The 23,785-nt window shown below is 38.4% G+C and overlaps 1 protein-coding gene across 2 annotated transcripts in view; it reads left to right on the top strand.

Moving 5' to 3' along the window:
• The window catches only part of SAR1 (SUPPRESSOR OF AUXIN RESISTANCE1), an 84,260-nt gene that overhangs the window by 9,201 nt on the left and 51,274 nt on the right, over nucleotides 1–23,785 (top strand). For both annotated transcript variants that reach the window (XM_089154751.1, XM_089154750.1), the window contains exons 5-9: nucleotides 9,230–9,290; nucleotides 21,083–21,240; nucleotides 22,348–22,427; nucleotides 22,832–22,933; nucleotides 23,011–23,108. In XM_089154751.1, the coding sequence (XP_089010877.1) occupies nucleotides 9,230–9,290; nucleotides 21,083–21,240; nucleotides 22,348–22,427; nucleotides 22,832–22,933; nucleotides 23,011–23,108 (499 nt within the window). The remainder of the gene's footprint in view (nucleotides 1–9,229; nucleotides 9,291–21,082; nucleotides 21,241–22,347; nucleotides 22,428–22,831; nucleotides 22,934–23,010; nucleotides 23,109–23,785) is intronic.

Raw genomic sequence — 23,785 nt, 5'->3', positions numbered from 1 at the left:
TATCCCTGTCCCTGATTGGCCTTGTGTCTAACTCTGGCCCTAGCCTAGCAACTCTAATATAAAAAACATCTTAATTAAATTGAAAATAAGATCTCAATCAAATAATGAAACTCCCCAAAATCTAGATTCTTATTAACTTTCAAATAAAAATAAAAACTAAGGAAAAATCAAACTTTCAAATTATTATTATTAATTTGGTATGATAATATCATAAGTATATAGAAAAATAGAACCTCTATAATCTAATTTTCTGTTCAATCCAGACTGTTTGATGTAAAAAAAATGCAAACAACACAACTTCCAAGCTATGCTATCGATATCCTTGATAAATTTGATATCAATAATATTCAATTACATGAACAAAAAAAAAAAAATTGTTAAGGTAGAACTTCTAAAATGAAATTAAATTTTGGACAAACAAAAAATACAATGCGTAAAAGTATAAAACAACTCAAACTCCATATTGTTTCTTTGTCCATAAAATAATAAAATAATTTTTAAATCCATATTGTTGCATTGACCACAAAAGTCAGGGCTAAAAGGTCATAATCATGGCTAAAATAAGGGTCATGATTAGGGCCAAAATCAGGGATAGGTAGGGATGGGTAGGGTCGGTCGGGTCGGGTCGGGTGGGACAAACACTATTCCCAGGCCCGGCCTTGGCCCTAATTTAGGGCCAGAATATTTTGGCCTTGACCTGCCCCTCGGGTCCAAAATCTCGACCCCAGGCCTATTCGGGCTCAGGGTGGGACATGGTGGGTCAGGGCCACCTGGGCCAAACTTGCACCCCTTATCAACTGATGTAGGATAGTGGGGGTTTATGGATTCCAAGGGTGAACAAGAGGGAGTTGGAAAAAACTAGGGCTTGTTGTGTTTTGAAGAAATAGGAAAGAAAAGAGAAATAATAAGAAATAAGGTACAGTCCAGGATTGGGTAACAGTTGTCATATTCATTGACCAGAGTAAGAAAACTAATGCAGGTCTGAGGAATAGGCTGCTAGGTGGGCTGTGTTGGTAGTAAAACTAGAAGAATAGGAAGAAGAAGATGGGGAATAGTATGGAGACTGGGGAAAGAACTCAATCTGATTCTTAAAGAACACTCAATTTATTTCCAGTTTGTTCTAATCCATCTGGGTGATACAAGCAAGCATCTAAAGGAAATTAAACACAAATCTTATTTGTTGAAAAGAGAATAAAAACACACACACACACACACACACACAAATGGTAGTTGTAATATTAAACTTAAAAACAAAGTTCAAACCAAAGTCCAATTCGGTCCTACATAGGAAAACTAAAAGAATAAAAAGATTGAAAATAAAATACTATTTTATCAAATCATCCAATTCAGGCATATGTAGGAAAACTAAAAGAATTAAAAGATTGAAAATAAAATACTACTTAAGTAGTTCCAACCCTTGTTGGACCCATTCTTTTTGGGGTTGGACAAACCCATGGGGCCAATTTATTGATACTGCATCAACTATCCTCTGAAAAGAACTCGAGTTCGGATGAGCTCCAAGAATGCTGTTTGAGTCAACTCATCGTTGGAGGTATGTACCAGTAGTCTTCTTGAGCTCGATAGTTGGAAGATCTTTTGCTGGGAGGAATTTTATTTCAAGTTCAACATGATGGAAGGAATATCTGAATATGTATTCTCATAACCACAGGGCTTGGCTTTCTTGTCATGTAGCTATGAGCATCTTAAAATACTGTTGCAGACTTATAAAAGGAAGAATATCACACTGTACCTGATTAATTAGTCCACCAATAGAATAACAAGCAAACACCTTTCATTCACTTTTAAGGTTTGTGTTGTTCACCCATTCAACCTTGTAAGGGTTTGGATGTAATTCCTTCTTTAAGCCCAACTTTTGAACAACATCTTTAGTGACAACAGTAGTGCCACTGGTTGGGTTGTAGACCTTCTCACATAGGGTGCTGTTACATAGCACTTTGGCTTGTAAAATATTATTCTAATGCAAATCTTTATTTTCATCATCAGGAACTTTATGTCTAGTCAAGAGGGGCTGAATAAGAGAGCAGTATTGCTGCTCATCATCATCCTCATCATTAACGGATTTTTATCTTGTCCATTTCCATTCATTTCCTTACAGATGCGCGACACATGTCCTACTGAAAATTGAATAACTGAAATTAACACAGTAGAAATAATGTTTTTAACCCCAAATCTTTTCTCTCTCCTCTGCCCCTCTTCTTCACTTCTCTTCTTTCTTTCTCTGCAAACAAGACGAATCTTGTCAGAAAAGGGTCGATGAGGTTCAAATCTGGATTTTTGCAAAGCTTATTTTTCCTGATTCGCTGCTTTGGTTGATTGATGTTCCAGCAAGCTTGTGAATGCTAGGACTCTTTGAAGATACCCTCCAAGCACGAATCTTCCCATCCTGATGATTGGTGAGGATATTCCCACCTGAGATTACAATTGCCGGGACAACTCACAGCCCGATTTGAAATCAGAGAATTCTTTCTGGTTCTTCCAAGTGGGGATGTTCTGGCTATCAGTTCCAGTACAGAGAAGATCCCCCATAGCTGCCAAGGAGTATCTATGGCGTTATTCATGGACAAGGGATCTGATGAGTCCATTAGGTGACGAATTCCCATCTGAGGGTTTTAAAGGAGAGATTCTTGTCCATGGAGATTTAATGTAAGGAGAGGAGCTGGTGTTCCATGGGAACATGTTAGTAGGGGGAGCTGTTGGGAACTCACTTGGTTGCATTAGCAATAGCCTGGATTCTCTGCAAAGCATTGCTGTTGTGGGCGCAGCAATTGTCTTTGTTGTTCTTCTGGAGGAAATGTTCAGATCAGAATATAGAAGATTACTGAATTTAGGTCATGCTAGACTGTTCTCCTTGGCGTAAATGGTTCCTCTTATGGATTCTCTCAGTCTCAACCCAAAGGATTAAAAATGTTTTTTTGGCTTTCCAGAAAGATAATGATCTTCAAAGACTTTCACAAGTGTGATGGAAATTCTTTTCCTCGTGATACATGTCTGGATTTGTAGAGAAAGAGAGAAAATTGAAGAAGAGAGAAAGAGGGGAGAGAAAAAAATTAGGGTTAAAAATGTTTTTTTATATTATATTAATTTCAGCCATTGGATTTTTTTTTTGGGATGAATAACCATTGGATTTTAATTAGGCATGTGTTGCACTTCTCTAAGGAAATGGATACGATAAAAATCCCATCATTAACATCATAAGGCTTTGACTTTTAGCCACCAAATTGATTGTTGCTCCTTTGGTTCGGAATGTATGTTGTCCTCAATGTAGGACACCAATCGATTAGGGCACTGAGAAAAAGTCCTCCGAGTTTATGGCTGTTTCAGACTGTCTTCTACCTGACATAACTTGTTTAGGCATATAGCATCTTCCATTGTAGGTAGTTGACTGGAAGCAAGTGCAGTACTAATGTGAGGATGCAATCCACAAAATTGTACTGCCAATACTTCTTCATCCCAATCAAAATCATATGGAAACCCAATTTTAGGGTTAGGGTTTCTTGGAAAGATTCACTAAAATTTAGGGTTTGCCCAAAATCTTCTAGCAACTAATCTCCAAAGTCAATGGGATGATCTAAGGTACCAAGGATGTCCCTAAAATTATTTGGGAAGGTTTTGGGCAGGATTTGGTTTAGCAAAACTAAATGGGTTAAGGGCCTGTTTGGTTACATGAATCCAGAGATTTCAAATCTCTGGATTTATGAATCTGAGAATTATACCTGTTTGGTTGTAAAAATCTCTAGATTCATGAATTCTATAGATTCACCTTTTTACACTAAAAACGTGAATCTGTAGATTTATGGGTAAGGGGTGAAATCCAGAGATTTCAAAAAAGCTATACATTTGCTCATTCACAAAAATCACGTCGATCAAATAGTTTTTTAGGATGAATCTATAGATTTCATTTCACAACCAAACACTTAATTTTATAAATTATGACTCCATAGATTTGAAGTCTATAGATTTGAAATCTCTAGATATTTGAAATCTTCAGACTCATGTAACCAAACAGGCCCTAAAGAAGTTGGTTCACAGAGAAATGTGGGATGGGTTGGGGTTTTAACAAAACCCAAGATGGGATGGTTTACTTGGTAATAGGGTATCCAAACTTACACTAGGCCAGATGGGGAGGACAAGGGAAGCTTGCGGTTGAGTTGGGGAGGGTTTAGGATAATTTTTTTTTAGTGAAACAATCGATAAAGGGAATTTTAAGGTTTTGGGAATGGGTCTTGGATGGGGATTTGATGATCTTGGGCAATCTTTGAATCTTCCTTCCCTCTTTTTTTTTTATAATTTTTTTTTAAAAGAAGAGGGAGGGCAGGGTTGTGATAAAGCAAGAGAGGGAAAGAAGGGGCAGCAGGGTATGGGAGAGGTAGGGCAGGGGTTGGGCAGTGTCACTGGGGGTGGGGGAAGGGTTTTAGGGTATCGTAGGGGGCATTTTTTTTGGTTTTTTTTTTTTTTTTTTGGGGGGGGGGGGGGGTGTTGTGCTGCCAATGGTGCGACAGAAAGGGGGAGGGAATTCTAGGGTTGCACAAACGGGGGTGGGGGTGGGGGTGTTCTTGTGATTGGTTGGGGATGTGGTGGACAGTGCTGGGGTTGCTGCGATTGAAGGGGAAGGGAAGGGGAAGGTGCTGCGGTGGTGGTAGAATGAAGGAGAAGGGGGTTTGTTTACTAGTAGAGCTGCTGTAATTTCTGGAAAAAAATAGAGACTGGAAGAAGAGTTCTAAAGATATGTGCTGATTTAGAATAAGAACTCGGTCCTTACTCAACCATGGCCCCCTCAACAACGAAACCACGATCCTCAACTCAGATTTAATTTTCATTCAACAATCAGACTTAAGAAATATAATGAAAGACTAGGCTTATTTATAGCCTACCAAAGACTCCAACCTTAGTGGGATTGCTTTATAGTTTTGGATCCCCTTTACAATTAATCTAAGCCATCCAAATAAAGACTTAAACATCTAATGGAATCTCCTTGAAACTAGTCCCCTCCTAAGATTCTTAAGACTCCAACAGTGAAGAATGAATATTTCCTGTAAATAAAGTCTACAAGAGTCCTTTAAAGAAAGACTCCTAAGGACTCAAGAACTCATCTTTAAATCAAACTAGACTTCTAACTAATCAAGACTCTTTTGAAAACAAAGAGCCAAAATTCTGAATAATTAAATCCAGGATATATTTAAGGGATGGATTGACCAAACTACCCCTCTCAGCTTGCGTCCAGCCCTAGATGCACCACCTTGGTGGGGCCTTGGGGCCCACAGCAGGGTTTTGGCCAGGGGGCGATCCTTGTTCACATCAGCAGCATAGTAATAAAATTTATCAACATATTCTTCAGCTATTAGGCTCTCCTGTTTTAATTGTGTGAACCTAAGGTGCATGCTTTCAGCTGTTGGGAGGGATGTAGAATTGTTTTGGCTTTGATACCGGATAATGCAGGCCTTTGGGAATAGGGTGCTAGGGTGGGCTATGAACTTGTGATTGAAGTAGAACTAGAAAAATAGAGAGAAGGAGAAGGGAAAAGGGCTTACAATCTGATTCTCAATTAACACTCAATTTCTTTCTCAATTCTTTCTAATTCAGCTACGTGTTACAAACACGTATACAGAGGAAATTAAACACAAATCCTAGTTGGAATATGAAACTTAAACAAAGTTCAATCCGAAGTCTAACTCTCTCCTACGTAGGAAAACTAAAACAATTAGACATTGAAAATAAAATAGTAATTTAACTAATCTCAATCCTTGTTGGACCGGTTTTTTGGGGGTTGGGTTGAAACCCTTTGGACAAATTTATTGATAACTCATCACAAATTCTTTTCTTTAAAACAGATTCTCTCCATACCGTTTTTTTTTTTTTTTGGTAATAACCATACCGTTTCTTCATCTCCAACTTATATGGCATCCAAATTGGAGGGAATATCTATTTTAAAGAAAACAATCAAGACTACAGAAGAGACCCACCCGCCACCAAGCCCTACAGTCCCACTGCAGCTGTAGCACCGAAGTTAACAAATCATATTAGAGTAGAAAATTGTGGGCCAGTCTTTGGCAACAACCCAGGTGAGTGTTTTTACTGTCATGTAAGAGGTCACTTCCCTAGAGAGTATCCTAAGAGAAGAGGACTTACAGTTCTAGAGGTACCCCAGTCAGATCCAACTTCTAAGGAGAACCATTAGGGTCTACCACTAGAGTTTGAGGAGGAAGAGTGCAATGCAGATAAGATCGATCCAGAAGTCCAACTCAACTTGGTCTCTAAAATCCTAGTATCGCCAGGAATTCTATCTTCCATACAAGACTTGGAGCAGGAGAACTCATTGTAATAGCCATAGTGGACAGTAGCATGAATGAAATGTCAGAAAGTTTCATATAGAAGACATGACTCACACCAGAGAAGCACACCCCAAACCCTTCAAGGTAGCTCTACTGAATTACTCCAGGTTGGACTGGTTATTAGTGCCTCATCTCTGTCACTCTACACTCCTACTTTGATGAAATCTGGTCCGACATCATCCCCATGAAAACAATTGACATCATCCTAGGTGGGCCATGGCTTTACGATAAAGATGTAACTATCCCCTGCTGAAAGAACAAGTGCATCCTTGAGCATGAAGGAGAGAAGATCATACTCCTACCCCTGATTCTAGCTGAAGATGCCAAGAGGAAACAGGCCGTGCGCACTAGTCAGTAGAGTCCTCCTCAGAGCCAGCAAGTTATGTTGACCTAGTCCAATAGAGTTTCTTAGAGGCCCTGTGTGAACGTAGTCCCAGTAGCATCCAAAGTTCCGGTGAAGTTCAAGCATTTATCGGGGATGAATGTCTTCAAGAGAGGGAGAACTGATGTGAACACGATTTGACCCCTGGCCAAAACCCTAAGTTGGGCCCACAAGAGGGCTCTAAGAAGCCTCCCTAGACTGGCCAAACCCCCTAGGAGGGGTATGTTGGGCATTTTCTGCCCTATTTAGTTGCTGGAATTGAATTCCAGTTTAATTATTGGGTCTTGTTTAGTTAGGAAATTGTTTTGAGTCAGCAGCTGAGTTAGTTATTGTGTCCTTAGTTCTTTTAAACACTAGCACATGTGGCATTTAGAATTTTAATTAAAACAGAATTTAAGCATGTGCTTATTAGGTTTTAAGTTAATTAATACTTCTCAGCATGTGTCCATTAGGGACCTTTGGATGTTTAGATTTTATATTTCAATGGCCAAGATTATATGGTGGGATCCTAATTTATAAAGGAATCCCATTTAGTGTCTAGTTCTTTTTAGTAGGCTATAAATTAAGGTCTATTCCTTCTTGTAAGTTTAAGTCTGATTATTGAATAAAATTTAGTTTGAGTTAAGGATTGTGATTCCTTGTTTAGGGGGCCACCTTGCGTTATTAAGGGTCTTATTTAAAGAGCAGCATCTCCAATAAGAATTCCAGCATCTTCTTACAGTCTCCATCATCTTCTCAAGAGCATACAACAGCCTACAGGTACTGCAACCCCTAACCCCTTTCCCCTTGTTCCCTCTCCATCCAGGCCATCCCTTCCCTTTTCCCTTCAATTCCAGCAACCCCCAGCCCCTCCCTCACCTTTCCCTAGCCTGGCAAGACACCCCCTGCCCCTCCCCTGTTTTGAGCAGGCCCTCCCATCCCCTTTCCATGCTGCTGCACCTGGGCAGCAGCACAGCTAGACCCCTATCCCCTCCCCTACCCCCCACGACCCCTTTAGGCCCCTTCCCCACTCCTTCCTTCCGTACGACACTCTTCTCCCTTCCAACCCACTTGGGCCCTCCTCTCGTTTTCCCTCTATTTTGTGGCAACAGAAAAAAGAAAGAAGAAAGAGAAGAAAGACAGAAAACAAGAAAAGAAAGAAAGAAAGAGAAAACAAGAAAAGAAAGAAAAGGGGATTAAAAAAATGAGAAATAATCAAGTTGGCCAAGATCTTCCATTCCTTGAATTGTTTTCCCTCCAAAGTTTTCCTAAATTTTCCCTTCAGTCCTTGTGCCACATTAAATCCCTTCTTCAACTCAATTCTATTTAGGAACTCATTCCCATATTGTTTTGGATATATCAAATTTCATCCCATAGAGATTTTTGTTAAACCCATAATAAACCTTAGGATCCTAATTGTGTTTCTTTATATTCCTTTTAATTCCCATCTACCTATTGGATCCCCTAAGATTATTGGAATTATTTTTTGGAAGATTCTGGGCAAATCCTTAATTCTAGGGAATGTTTCCAAGAAACTCTAACCCTAGAACTGGATTCACAATTTCACATCACTCATCCCTTCCTCTGTTTGGAACTTTGGACCAGCTTCTCCATTAAAAGCTCTGTGTCTATCATCCCTTCCTCTGGTTGGACCAGCTTCTCCATTAAAAGCTTTGTGTCTATCTTGCTTCTCATGAAAGTGGCTCTGCTCCTTGCTTGTGCCTGCTGAAAATCTCTGACCCTTGTCTTTTTCTGCATGTACACGGGGTCATCATCAGTTCATCACTATTGTAATTCATCTGGGTTGCATGGATTTATTAAGAACAATTTAATTCCAGGAGATTGTTGATATGTCTTCAATGTTGTTAATATACATATTTCTTCACCATCCAACTAGCACTTCCATATGTGTGTATTATAAATTTTGTACCTAAATCTGTTCAATGTCCAAATCTTCCCTAATAAGCAGCAACTGTTGTCTGGATATGCTGTGGTAAAAATCCAAGTAAGTGAGGCTTTTTGTTCTCCTAGAAGGTGCGTAGGTGATCCCTAGTGGTCAAATAAGCCAGAATGTGTTGTTTGAGTCAGAGTCATTTAGTTAGAGCTATCCAACATTATTTGAGTCAGTCATTTAGTTAGAGCTATCCAACAATTGATGGACTATAATAACTATTATTCAGAATCACCAAAACCCTTAACAGAAAAATATATCCTATTGAAATTCCAAAAATACTCCATGCATAACCGCTGGTTAAAATTCCTATAATTAACTGTAACATTTGGCTCTTGATGTTTGTGGTTTGCCAATTTTCAATTGGAGCAAAGGGTTAGGGCCATATTGCCTCCATGTGTTCACCTTAAGTAGTGGGAATTGATCCCCATCTTCAGGAGTTAGTTGATGAAATGTTCTACTGGCTAGCAGATCTGCATGTGGTTGTATCACCAATGACTTTTTTATGAAAATTTATTATTGGAAATGGTTTTGTGCTTCACTTGACATTTCAGTTGTAATGAACAGATCGCGTGTGCGAACTTCGAGATGATGTTGGGATAGGTCGCTTCTGGGGACTAATGGCAAGGTACTTGTTGCCCTGGTTAAATATAGGGACACTGTAGCTCAGTAGTTTGTTTGTTTTTGAATTATGCATGGTTGCTGCAGAAGTTTTGAGGAAGAATCAATATATGGCTGGAAAATGTAAATTTTTGGTAACCAGTAGTTTTAACAAGTCAACAAATAACAAGTGCTGTAATTGAAACACTGTTTATATCTTCCATAGTTTGGACCAGTTGTTTATTTGCTTGAAAACAGAACTGATTGGAAGGCAAGAATCCATGTAGCCGACCCCATTTAGTTGGGACAAGGCTTATTGTTGTTGTATTTGTTTTTCTCTTTTCTTCCCTTTGTCAAATGGGCCTTTGGGCCAGCCTTTTGTTATATATTTTCTAAGTAGTTGACAAGGCACCTAGGATGTGAGAAGAAATTGACTTGTGCTTGAAGTAGTTCCAGATTGAAGAGTTTCTACCAGGGGCCGGGCTTCCAAGATCTATATCCAAAAAGTTTGGGATTTAGGAGTTTGGTGTACTTGATTGTGAATTTGGGATGCTGAAGAACAAAGGTTGTAGTGGTTAGATAGCGTTTTGACTTGGAAGGAGCTTAGGTAGTAGTATATGGGGTTGAGTTCGAAAATCTGGTACAGTTCTGGTGGTTATATTGGTGTTAGGGCTGCAACAGGGCATGACTTTTCCAATCCCAATCCCAGCCCTATATGTTTTTGGCTAAGCCCATTCCTGCCTTGACCCTAATTCAGGGCCTAGAATTCTTGTTCCTGGCCCTAAGTCCTACAGGGTCAAGTCTAGCCCATTCCTGCCCTAATTGTCCCTTGTTGGGCCGGGCCAGCCTTGAACCCTAACCCAACCCTAGAAATTGAAATTAAAACCGAAGCCACAACTCAGCTGTTCCGCCCCTTAATATTTAAGAAACAAAATGAAAAATTTTCCATGTGTCTCTTAAAACTTTTTCCGTGCATTTGGAATTGAACCTAAGACCTCTTGGATGAAGAGAAAAGATTTTACCAACTAACCAACCTTGCATTGACGTTATAATTACATTTTCAGTAAAACGTAATGAAACTAAACTAACATATGGTTGTTCAGTTTTGTAACCCAAGCCTACCCTTCGGGTTGAAAAAATCAAGTTGACATTGGGCCAGGCCAGGGCGGGTTTGGGGCAGGCTGGGTTACATGGTTTTATTGACACCCCTACTATCTGTGATCAAATTTGAATCATATTATAATTGATATGCATAATCCAACTTGCTGTTAATTTTGAATCTCACTTATTTTTCAATTTGAACCATCTGTCTATCTAATAAATAAAAATACTATTCTATGATAAATGTATTATATAAAAAGTGACTAACAAATACAATGTGATGTTAATTTTTAGAGTTTTACACTTTTCATTATAATTCTAATTTTAAAAATGCCTAGTCAGTGTATAAGACATTGAAAAAAAATCTTAAATTCCTACAAAAAAATCTTAAAGGAATGCAAGAGGGAGTTTTTTTTTTTTATATTTTTTTTATATAATATATAAATGATATACTTAACTTGTTAGTGGCATTTCGTGATTTGTTTTTTAATATCATTGTCACTACAAATCAAATTAAAATATCAATGGCACCCCTAGTGGTCCCTACTAACATAATACATTTTAAAAGACAAAAACTAGTCTAATGACGTAAAGTATCTATCATACCTTGTTAATTTAAACCCAATTCTTTTTTCCTAGAAGAAAGTAGAAATATAAATAACATTTAAAACTTAGAACTTTTTTTTTTGTCAAACATTCATTTTAGAACATAGGTTAGTATAATTTTATTATTTCAAATAAAAAATTTCAAATAATACTAATAATTTTGGTCAATTCCGTATTGAAAAATAGGATTCTTATAAAAGAACTACGAATTACATTTTACCACTGATTTATTTGTGAATTTCTTGGCAAGTTGTCATATTCATTTGACTGATTCATTAATAAAAAGATATACAATAGATATTAGATACTTCACATCATTGAAGGCCGAGGTATTGTCTTTTATCTACAATTAAATAATTAAAAATATTTTTTAATATATTATTTCATATAAATAAAATCAATCTATAGATCATGTCATTCAAATTTTTCTTAAGAACCTTCTATTTTGAAATTTTACTTAGATGCTCCAAATTAAGATTGTAAATTAGAATTTTGATTCTAAATCACCCTGATTAAACTGAATTGGAATTCTAATCATATGTAAGTCAATAATTATTTACATAAATATATTTAATAAGAATGTAGGATGTAACGAATGATTTAGTTTGTTTTTTATCATTTATGGCAAAAAAAATGTTTGTCTTCATCATAGCAGATTAAAGTGAAAAAATAAATCAGTTAATTTTATTGAATGACAACATTAAAAGAAATAAAAAAATTAGTCTGTTTTTATCGTGATATATTAAAAATAAAAAAAGTTAATCATTTATGTCTACAAAATGACAACAATAAATAATGTAAATTTAAGTGTACTCATTGGATTAGAATGACTTTGAGTTTGGATCAACGTTAGTATAAAGCTTAATATTATGATGAAAGTTAGGGTTAGGATTAGGGCCAAAATCAGGGTTAAAATAAGGGCAAAAATTAGGGCCAGAATCAGAGTCAAAATCAAGGTCAGAATTAAGGCCAAAAGCATGGTTAAAATTAGGGCAAAAATCAGGCCTAAGGTGGTACAAACAGTAATCCCAGGCCAGCCCTTGGCCCTAATCCAAGGTTAGAATATTTTGGCCCTGACCCTTCCTTAGGGCCAAAATCTTGAGCCCAAGCCCTATTCGGGCTTAGGTCATGACAAGGCGGGTCAGGGCCACCAATGCCAAGTTTGAGATTTAGGTTTCTTGGGAAGCCTGAAATTCAAGGAAGGGGCTATAACCTTGGGTCTTTGATGTTGATGTGATGTGTACCCTTGATGAGACAAACGGGATGATGCACATAACCTGTGGAATGGATTCTAATGGTTTGTTTAGACTGGAGACAGGTTTTAATGGCTAGGGTTTTTGGAAATGCATAAAAAAGGGAAAATATGGTTTGGGTTACAAGACTATATGAAGAAGAATAGGTGCCGGGGAAAAAGAAGTAACTTACTGTCGTTGAAGATTTTCCTAACTGCCGCTTGAATGATGGAAGGACCTCTTGGGAAATAAAAGAGAAGAAAGGAAAGGATATAATAATTCTAATAGCAATTCGACATGCATCACTCAACAGCGTGAAAACTGAATGAATTAGAAAATTTGTAAACCTAGTGGATGATGGCTGGATGGAAATCTAAAGGTTAGGACTAGGGTAAGGGGAAAGTTGCAACCTAACTAGAAGAGGAGGGGATGGTTAGGGGTTGGGGATCTAGGAGTTTGAAAGGGGGGGGGGGGAGGGTGAGAGGTGCTTCTGCAAGGAAGAAGATGGGGTAGGGAAGTTTGCATGGGCTGGGGGAGAGGAAGAAGGGGGCTGAAAAGGGAGGGGGAGGGGCTTTACTTACTTGCAAATGGAGATATCCAATCACTCTAATGCTGCCTCAGATCTTCCAAGGATGCCCCACAACTTGTTTTCTCCTAACTCAGAAATTTTATTAATCCATCCAAGTTGTGTTTATAGAGCATGGAGGCTTTATTTATAGCCTCAAAAACAAACACACTAATACTTAGACTAGGAAACCTAATTGACATCAAGTTGACTTTCTTATTCTAATTTGGACTCTGACTTGAGTAACAACTTCTCACATAAAAACAAACTCTCTCACAACTTACTCTAGAGAGACCCAATTAAGATGCCAAGAGTATATATGAAATTCTAATAAAAAGTAGACTCGAAATAGGGGATTCCAACCAGTGTGAAATTTCGCGAAAATGGCGCCACCTTGCGAAACTACCAAAACCTCGAAATTTGGGCAATATGTCGCAAAAAATTGGAAATATTTCAGTGAAATTTCGTCCCCTCAGTTTTTTTTTTTTGGGGGTTATTTTGGACTGATTTTTGGTGTCTAGTCTAACTTGAGGCCAATAAATACATTGGGAGTGTTATTTTTGCCTAAATCCTAATCTAAAGGGTTGTTCTTGATTGGCACATGCTCGCCTATATGTTGGCGAAGCTGAAAGTTTGGAATATGAATTTAAACAAATATAAATATGTAATTAAATTGCAAAAAAAGAAAAAAAAGAAAAAAAAAAAAAGAAATAAAGAAAGAACAACTAAAATTCATTATACAAGTATAGAAGTGGTCAAGTATATATCATGTACAACTATACAAGTGTCAAGTACATAGTGATCCCATCATCTTAGTACCAAGTACTATGCCTCGCTGGATCCATCCCTTGCTGATGGTCCATCGTACTATTTATCACGCAAGAACTACCCCCAAATGTTGAAGATCGACACAAAAATAGCAAGAATCAAACACTAGAAGAGAGAGAAGCTCTAGGTGAAATGTTGACCAAATGTTGCCTTTTATAATAGATTTCTTGGCAATATAACACAAGGCGATATATCGTTGACATTTTGGATTTTTTGTTTTCAGTCAGGGTTTCGTGTCGCTACTTACCAAAACATTGAAATATCGCCAAGTTTCGACGATATTTCCTACTATGATTCTAACACAACTAGAAATCACTCTTAGACAAGGACTTTTCAATAAAACACCAACTAATGATCCAAATAATAAAAAATAAAAATAGATCTAGGGTCTAGACATATAACTAGACTTGATGGGACCTAGACTTAGGACACCACAAAACTTGCAAAATTATCAAAATGCCCTTAGATTGAATTAGTAGTTGTGGGCTTTGGGGAAGTGACCCTAGCCCCTATGGAACCCCTAGAAATAGTTTGCATCAGTCTAAACTACCACTTTGGGATTCCTCCACCTCCACAAAGTTTAATGATTCGAAAATTTATGAGATGTTTGAATAGGCACTGTAAACCTACAAAGGAAAAATCCCATTATCTGGCCACCAAACTTGATGTAAATTATTTCAAGGGGTTCCACAGGAACCAGGGTATTTTGCTCATTTTGTCAAAATCCGGGTGTCTTAGGTTTGGGTCCATTGAATCTAGTGTGTTGTCTGGGCCCTGGATCTTTTTGTTTTCTTTTAATTTTTCTGGTTAGTATTTTGCAAGTTGTTTTAGCGTCCTAGTCTAGGTGAGATTCCCAATTATGTTGGGATCCCCTAATTTTAGTCCATTTTAGTTCTTCTTGATTTTAGGACTCCTTATCTACTCTTAGAATTTGGACTAGAGTCCTTTAGAGTTATTGTGTTTTCTTGTTTGAGTCAAAAGTCTTAGTCAAGTAGCAGTTGAGTTAGTTTTGGTTAAGTCAGTTAGAGTGCTAATAAGTTTTCCAATTTAGAGTCCTTTATGATTTCTTTATTTGAGGCTATAAATAAAGGTTTCAAATCATGTAATTTAGTTGAATTGAATGAAATTAAATCTGAGTTAGAAGGCAAGTCAAGTCATGGATTCTGGGGAAGGCCGCATCGGTTGTGTGAGATCTCCCGATGTAACCCCCAATCTAGGGTCAGGTGTAGTTTGGTAATTTCCCTGTATTCTTAGGGTTGCCCAGGATTTCCAGCAAAAGGGGGAACGGATGTTTCAGAGGTTGTAGGGTCTTCTAGGGCGTGCTGTAACTGAGAATAAGATCTGAAGTTCACTGTAGTTGAATTTCCATATTTGAAATTCTAATTGAAACTAAAACTAGGGTTAGGGTATGTTTCGGCCAGGGGGCCTTGGCTCTATCTGCTGGTTTGCAATTCAGAGGGAGGATTGAGGTTTCAGACGTGTTAAGAAGGTCAAGATGTTCTAAGTTAGGGTTTTTCAGAGATTTCAAAATTCTGCAGAACTCCAGTGACAAAGATGAAGTGCAGAATTCCAGAAATTCAGTTAACAGGACCTTTACTTAGGGATTAACTGCAGATTGCTGTCACAGGGGTGGGGTGACCTAGGGAAGTGGAAAGGGGGTCTAACGGGGCTGCGGAAGTGGGTCTAACAGAGGGGGGGGGGGAAGAGGGTACGGTTGCAGGGGGGAGGGGTAGGGTGGGGCTGTACTTACTTGGATAGCTTGGATTAGATGGTTATTGAAGTTTGAAGAGGAAGAAGAAGAACCTAATTACAGAAAGCAATGGCAAAATATCCAGTCGTCGAAGGAATCCCACTACTTCTCTGAAGTCTATTTTCTCAACTCATAATTTACATGCATCAAAACTACCAAACTGCATTGACTCTAGGCTATTTATAGCCCTCAAAACAGAACTTTACTTGGGACTCCTTAACTGATAAGGATCCCAGTACTTAAGACTTGGACTTTACCAATGAAAGATAGTTCAAACAACTACTAAAAGATAAGATAAGGAAGAGGTTGTGGGTTCGACTCTTGCTGAGGCATATTAATATCCCATCCCCCGGCTTAATAAAGCCCCTTCGTACTTCCCCAAAAAAAAAAAAAAGAAAAAAAAGAAAAAAAAAGAGATAAGATAAGGAATCCACAACTACCTAACTTTCTAGTCAAACTAAAACTCTTAAATAACTTTTAATTGGGACTCCAAATAACAAAAGAAAAACAGAAAAGGACTCTAAAAAGATAACTGGATTAATTTCAGCTAATTAGGACTCGATCTGGGGGTGGAAAATGACCAAATTGCCCCAGTGTTGGTTCATCCTCGCCTGGGCTTGCTTCATAACTCAAGTGGGCTTGGGCCCTCTTGCTGTCCTTAGCTAGTTACATCATCTCCTTCTTCAATTTCAGCAAGTGTTCTTCAATTCCAACAGCAATTCAACCATAACAGCAGCCTTTTGCAATCTCCAAGTAAGTGAACATCATTCCCAACCCCTTCCCTAGGCTTCCTTTTTCTTCCCCCATCCATCCCATGCTTTCTTTTTATTTTCTTGAATTTTCGGATTTTTACAGAGAGCCAAATTTCAATGTTTCTGTGCCAAACTTTAGGAGCCTTATCCACCCAACCCAAGTGGCCTTAGATTCCAATTTGACCTTCTGATTTCAATATACTACTTTCTGGAATTTTAGTACTTCCCAAGACCCTACAAATAAGAACCTTAATATCTTTCAATTTAGCCATCCAAACCCTACAATGCTTCCAAGTTTTATCCTGTGTCTCTCATGGGTTGGGTTTCATATCTTTTGATATAATTGACCATAAAACATTATCCTAACCCTTCCCCTAGGAAATATTTTCTTCACAACCCTTATCATAAAGGAACCTGATGTGAACAAGGTTGACACCCCCCCCTCTTAAATTGGGCCCACAACCTAGAGCCAAAGAAGCCAATCCAAAGCTGGCCAAATTCCCCAAGGGCATGTTGGTAATTTTTTCAGCCCTAGAAGATGGGTCTGGTTGGAACCTCCTTGATCCAAGGGTTATGGATCTATTTTTTTTTTCTTTTTCACTTGAGTTAGTATTTTTTGAGTTATGAAAGAGTCCAAGTCCATTTTAAGTTAGTAATTTAAGTTGTGTTGGAATTGGTTAGTTTGTGGGTAGGATAAGACATTTTAGCAAAGAGGGTTCTTATCTTTTAGGAATTTGCTTTTGATTGAGATTTGTCTTTTATTAGTTAGAGTCCCAAGTTTAAGACTCTACATCAAGTGGTAGGATCCCTGTCTATTAGGGATTCTCACATTGGGTCAACGTCTTTTAAAGGCTATAAAATAGCCTTTTATTTCATTGTAATTTTCAGTTTTGATGAACAAAATTATTGAGTTTATTGCAGCTAGAGTGGTATTGACAGGGTTCCTTTGAGGGGGACCCTGCGGTTATCTCAGTCTGCGTTCTGCAACTCCAGCAAGCAATCTCAGCCTAAAAGCAAATAAGCAATAAATCCAGCAACCATAAAAAACCACGCCCCCAGCTTGCCTCATCCCTCTCCTGCAGCCCTCTTCTGCCACTCTCTTGTGTGGCCCCATAGGACCTCCTCAACCCCATTGCAACCTCCCTCACTCTCTTCCCCTTATGTTCGAGCAAGCCCCCACCCCTTCCCCTTGCAACCATAGGCCCTTCCCCTCCCCTTGCAACCATAGGCCCTTCCCCTCCCCTTTCTTCCCTGCAAGAGCAGCAGGCCCCACCCCCTGTTAACACCTCTTCCCCAGCCCCTTTGGCCCTCTTTCCCCTTCCCTTGAATCACACCTAACCCTAGAACTTAGCCCCACTGCTATTCCCCCAAGTAAACCTAGTTCCCTTAGTCCAGAAAATTTCTATACTTCATCCCCTACCTTGGGAATTCTGCAGAATTTTTAAGTTTCTGAAATCTGATTCTTTTTTAAGCTCTGTTGATATTCTAGAGTCACTGAACAATCAAAATTCAAGTGTGAAGTAACAGAACAGCAAGAATATCAGTACTGAAACTGCAGGACTGTCAGGGAATTCCCCTCTCCTACCCTAACCAAATTCCCTCCAAAACCCTTGTTTTCTATTTTAGTACAATTCAGATCTAACTTTTTGTTACAGCACGGTTTTCAGAGTTTTAGAATACCCTGAACACCCTGAATTGACCCTCCCTTTTTCTGGAATTTCTGGGCAGCCCTTAGATCTAGGGAGAATTACCATAATACCTTTAACCCTAGACCTGGGTTTAAATCAGAACCCCAGATCCCTAGTATTCCCAAAACCTATAAAAACCCAAGAATTTCAAACCATAGGTGATAAAATTTACCCATAACCAATGCATTCCATTCAGCTGTAGGGTATTCTAAGCCCTAATTGACTGCTGTCTATTGGAGAGGATCTTTGAGTGAGCCTGATTCTAGGGCAATATCCTACATGCTATACCTGTTTACATCAAAACCATTTCGAGTTAAGCTATGAAATGGACAAACTTTGTGCCCATTTGGTAGATTTTAACAGTATATTTTGACTTTATGGAGGTTAATACTTGTTGAAATTGAACTTGTTGCTCCTTATGCTTAATTTTGGTTCCCAAGATGAGATAAATGTTTACAGCTATGATTGAAGACAAGCCATTGTTAAACAAGACGAACTCAAAACAATATTGAAACTGTAGGCTGAAATCAAACAGTGAAATAGTAATGTGTTTATGAAGATTGACATCAACAGAGCATTGATTCCCTACTATGAGAGTTCATTTGCAATGTCACGATCTGGATGTCCCCTGTTGTTGGATACATTGTTATATTCCCTCTCCCCCTCGTCATTGTCAATAGTTTCCCAACTAGATTCTTCCCCTCTAAAGTTGGTTTTTGTAAAGGCTGCCCTATTTCTCTCTCCTTTCCTCGTTTTCTTGGTTCTTAAGGATTCTTTTAGAAGGATTCAGGCTAAGGAGGACCAATACCTCATTTCTCCAGTCCCAAATGGTTCACATTAATCTCGCCCATCTTGCTTCTACTGATGACCTCATGATCTTCTCCTTTGGCAACTCCTCTTCCATCTTTGTTATGTCCCCCCTTAATCTCTTTAAATGTCTATTTATTACTATTCTGAAATCCCAATTCTTCCTCGTTGGGGTTTTACATTCTATCGAACAACACTCTTTCATCTCTTTGGATTCACCTTAGGGACCCGGATTGTGAAATATCTTGAGCTTCCCCTTGTTCCAGCTAGGTTGCCTAAGTAGTAGGCACCATTGCACCCTTTGTTGGACTTCTCGGCAACAGGCTTCAGCTTTGGAAAATTCAAATTCTTATTCTTTGCAAGAGTTGGGCTAAATAGAACCATCCTTTATATATATTTAATGGTGTGGCACACTGGCACTTATGTTTTTCCAGGACATACCATTTATGCCATGGAATTCTCTTTGCTCCTCCCATAGAAAGGCAAATAATTCTCTAAATATCAGTTGGATAATGGATGGCCATTTGCCTTCCTAAATGTGAATGGCACATGTCTCTGTAGGATTAGGGGCTATAATGTAGCTGGTATCCTCAGGCTATTTCCTCCAAGTGCAAAAGATGTAGGTCATTTTTGTTTGCTCCTACCTTCTTAAGCTAACTTCATTTGTATAGTCCTTAACCCTTGCCGGCATCCTTTGTTTGTACAAAATTACCCTCATTTGCCTCTTGGTCAACTACTTCCTCCTTGATTGCTAATGGTTCCTTGATTTCCTTTTGGTTGGACCCCCTAGGCCCGGTTGAAGTTCTCTTTAACTTTTTGGGCGCCTGCTAGTTCAACCCCTCTAGTATGCCAAAATCCACCACCCCCTTCATCCTTCTTGTAGCTTGGTTGCCCCCTATATCCTTTCCCTCTTGTCCTACTAGGGTCTGAGCTTCGTTTCCACCTCTTCTCTTGATAAGGTGCTAACCCCTCCCTGATGGACTAAATTACTTGGCTTCCTATGCCCTTGGGCCCCTTATGCACTTCCTTTACTTGGGACTTCGTTAGATCATAGTTGTCAAGCCAACAAGGCAAGGCGAGGCGATAGAGGGCAACAAAGACCAAGGTGACACCAAGTAAGGTGACAAGGCGTCTCTAGGTAGCCTTGACCTAAAAAAGGGCCAAGACTCCTGGGCGTCGCCTTTACAATAGGGCATCAGATAATGTGGCCCTTTTGTTCCTTGGTCCTCCTTTTTCTGGTTTAAGGTCATCATCCTTGCCATGGCTTTAACTTTTGGAGAGCTTTAAAGCTATGTCTACCCACCCAATCCTTTCTCCTTCACCGTTGGATCCCTGTCTCCCTTCTTTCATCCTTTGCTAGGATAGTCATGAAGACTCTTGGCCGTCTATCTTTTTTCCTGCTCCCTAGCCTTCTCTATGTGGAAAAAAATGTTTCTCTCATTTGGCCATGTGGCTAGAGGTCCCTTCCTTTTGCTAGAGAATGCTATGGTTAAGTTGGACTTCTTACAGATCTGTGCCATTGTTGGCAAACTTGTCTTTGGTGCTGGTACATCTCATATATATCCATGCAGTGAAATCTCAGACAGTCAGAAGATGGACTTCCAAATCTCACTCTGTTGACCTGATTCGCAAAGCCATCTATTTGATGTCAACTTCTAACTTAACTTGTTCCAGCACATACATTTTCCAAGGAAGAAGCTTATTATTTTAGGTTGGCTTTAGATGTTTCCCTCCTTCGCTCTTAGGGCCAGCCTTCTGTAGGTTGTGCTTGTTTCCTCCTATCTGTTCTCCCCTTTCTCCTTGTATATCCCCCTCCTTTCCCCCCCTCCCCCTTCACTGTCTAAATACTAATATGATTTGCTTATGAGTCTGAATGACCAGAAATTGGCAATTAATTCAGGAAGGAGCTAGAGTCCCCCTTCCTGGGGTTTTGGAAATAGATTTTACTCACCAAAAAAAAAAAAAAAAAAAAAATAAAAATAGAAGGGTTAATGATCTTTGATCTAGTTGGGGATGGGAAGCAAAGAGTGTCTGAAGGAACCTTTCCAAGATCAATTGTACTTTGTTGGATGGTGATACTCTAATTCATACTTCATAGTTGTCATGGCATCTAAGCGACAAGGCATCTGAGGGTGGAAGAAAATCAAGGCTACACCAAAAAAGACGCCTAGCAACATGGCACAACCTAGATGCCTGGAAGGCTAGAACTACCACAGCGCCTTGACGCCTAGGCGGTGCCTTGACAACTATGCTCTAATTAGGTATTCCATGTGTCTATTTTGACATGTCATAAACTAGTCGAACAGTTAATCTACTCCTTTTAAAATAATAATGCAGTTCATTTACTGATGTAAGTTCTATTAACCTAGTTAATCTACTCCTTTTAAAATAATAATGCAGTTCATTTACTGATGCAATTTCTATTAACCTTCACAGTTGTGTATCTTATTCATTGTTGATGTGTACTCAACATATTGAACATGACATCTAGGGTCAAGAGTACTGGAGCTGTGCAGGATCTAGTAATATCAGAGGTGCATGGAAGGAAATTACTTTTTGTGCTTCATGCTGATGGGGCCTTACGAATCTGGGATCTTTTAAGTCATGTTAAGCTTCTCAACCATTCTATTACCATTCCGACAATGACAGGCAATTTCAATTACCCTTGGTTCTTTTTCTTAATTCTTCGCTTCCATTTAGTTGGATTTCTGTTCGTATACATGAAAACAAAAGAGAAAGAGGAGGGTGTTGCGTAAGTGTTGCTAATTTTGCTCTACCATCCTCCTCCTGTTTGAAGTCTGAAAGTAATTCATTTTGTTACAGCATTCAAGTTTGCAACTCCATCTCTCCTCTTTACTTTTGTTATTGCAAACCTAATCGATGTGATATTATAGACCCAGTGATGCAGATAAGAGAGATGGATCTTTTGGTGAGGGATTGTCAGATTTGAGGTATGAGAGAGGAGCAACGAGAGAGAGAAAAGACACAAACCACAACTTAGGGTTAGGAATGCAATACTTCTTCATTTTTTTATTTTTTTTAATTCATCGATTTGTATGGGTGGTTATGTTTTACATCCTTCGTTATAATTTATGTAAAGCTGGTAACTGAAACACAATAGGACTCTAAGCTTGCCAATCAGTTGGCTATTACCCTAACTGAAGAAAATGCTAACAAATTGTATTTAAGGTGAAAATAAAACATCCAGGCCAAAAAAGGGAAGTAAAAATAAGGGTTCTTCACAGCCCCTGATGGGGCATTTATACTTGATAACCAGTAGGTAAACAATTCTGAGTAGAAAGGGAATACATGTTTGATAAGGAAAAAGAAAAACGAAACAAAACACAGTAGGGTTCCTAGCATTTAACCCCACTCAATGTAGGAAACTGAAAGGAAATAGGAGAGGGAAGCATCCCCCTGGATATCTAGTGCTAGTGCTAGCGCTAGCTAGCTCCAATCTTGAGAGAGGAGATGTTTCCCCAAAAAGCCCTTAACAACATCAGCCTTTTGCAGTCTTGTTTTTCTCAGTTCCTTAAGAAGCATAATATTTCAAAGTTCATCCATATAACATATTTCTTTCGATTTATAATCTAATTATACATGCCACTTGTATGAGCATCTCTGTATAGTATAATCTTAATTGTTTTTTGAGGCTTTGACTAGTGAGCACCTCTGTAAGAGATACATTTAACATTCTTAAATGCTTGGTCTTTCTCTGTAGTTAATGTTTATAAGATATATTGTTTTGACTTTTAGGTGTTTCAGCTACAAAGTTACGTGTTGGTGATGCTGATAATACTGGTCTAATTTGTCTTGCAGTCTTATATGGTACTGTGGTATGTTTGCATACCTAGAGCTATTATTTCATCAGAGCTTTTTTATTTTGTGCGGAATTTTTGTGATGTGCATAATTTGCATTTCTACTCCATTCTCATTTGTGTTTGTTGAACTGGCTGTTGCATATAATATCATTTTCTATCTGTAGTTTTACTAGTTTTTAAGAAATCAATATTTTTTCAGTTATGGCTCCTTTACTATAATTAAGACATCTATTTTACTCCAGTACATCATTTATGCAATTTGGGGAATTTATTTTTGCTTAACAGTATCCATACATTCAGTAACTCTTTGTTACCATCTTGTTCCTCACTAGAAAATTTAAAAAGTAAATTAGCTTTATGTTCCTTTTCTTCACATGGTTAATGGTGATTTTATCTGGGCACTTGTTGTATATTTGAAGGAAATGAATGCAACATTAGTTGCAACTTTGAAGCTTTTTGTTACCCTGGGTGAAAAGATCAATTTGTCAGCTGAGTCTTCAATAACAACTATTCCTTTGCAGGTATGCAATTGTATCTGTGCTCTTTGGTTGTAGGTGTATAAATTTCTTTAATTCAACTGATTATTGGATTCTGACAGGGACAAACCATTGATTTTTTTATTTCTTCCAAAAAACTTTGGATTCTTAAAGATGATCGAGTGTTGTTGTATAATATATTCTGCAGAAGTGATTCCAAGTAAGTGTACTGACTTTTTTTGGCAATTTGAAAATCATTCATGGTTATGGCAATTTTAATTTATGATGATTTTTATCTACTGTTTTGAGTATGAAAAGGGCAAATCTTTCGCAGTCGGTCAGTTTTTGGTTCTTTTCTTTTATTTCAAGTTTTAATGCTTTATATTTAGTCATAGCACTGAAATTATTTTGAATGTGGACTCTCTCCATACTTGGTGGAGGAAACTAAAATATGGGTGTGTATAAGTTGCAAGCCCTGCTGGTTCTGGTTGGTTTCTGATTACAGGTAATGATTTGAGCAGAGAAGCAGAAGAAGGCGAGGAGAATGAGGAGAGAGAAAGAAGAGGTCATGGGTAAAACAGTGGAGAGAAATTTAGTCGATCTGTTCTCCATACACTATTACTAATAATTTAAGCTGCTGTTGCCAATACCTTCACAGTTGTGGTCCTCCATAAGTCGTACTTACAGTTCGATCATATCCTTGTAACTAGTATTCTAGAACTTCCTCTTAAGTTTGGGTGTTGATATCAAGATGTGCAGTTTGCTCAAGTTGGCATGGAACTATGAAGAATTGATTCTTTTTGTTTTTAATCACACCAGCCAGTTGAAAACCCGTCACACAATGTGTTTCCATACACTAGAGAGTCAATTTTCTTGTTTTCGAAATGTTGATCAGCC

Source organism: Hakea prostrata, chromosome 5 (assembly GCF_041222555.1).
Source record: "Hakea prostrata isolate BN-2017 chromosome 5, UWA_Hpros_2, whole genome shotgun sequence".
Classification (NCBI taxonomy): domain Eukaryota; kingdom Viridiplantae; phylum Streptophyta; class Magnoliopsida; order Proteales; family Proteaceae; genus Hakea; species Hakea prostrata.
Note: the sequence above shows the minus strand (reverse complement) of the source record. Positions and strands in the feature narration are given on the sequence as shown.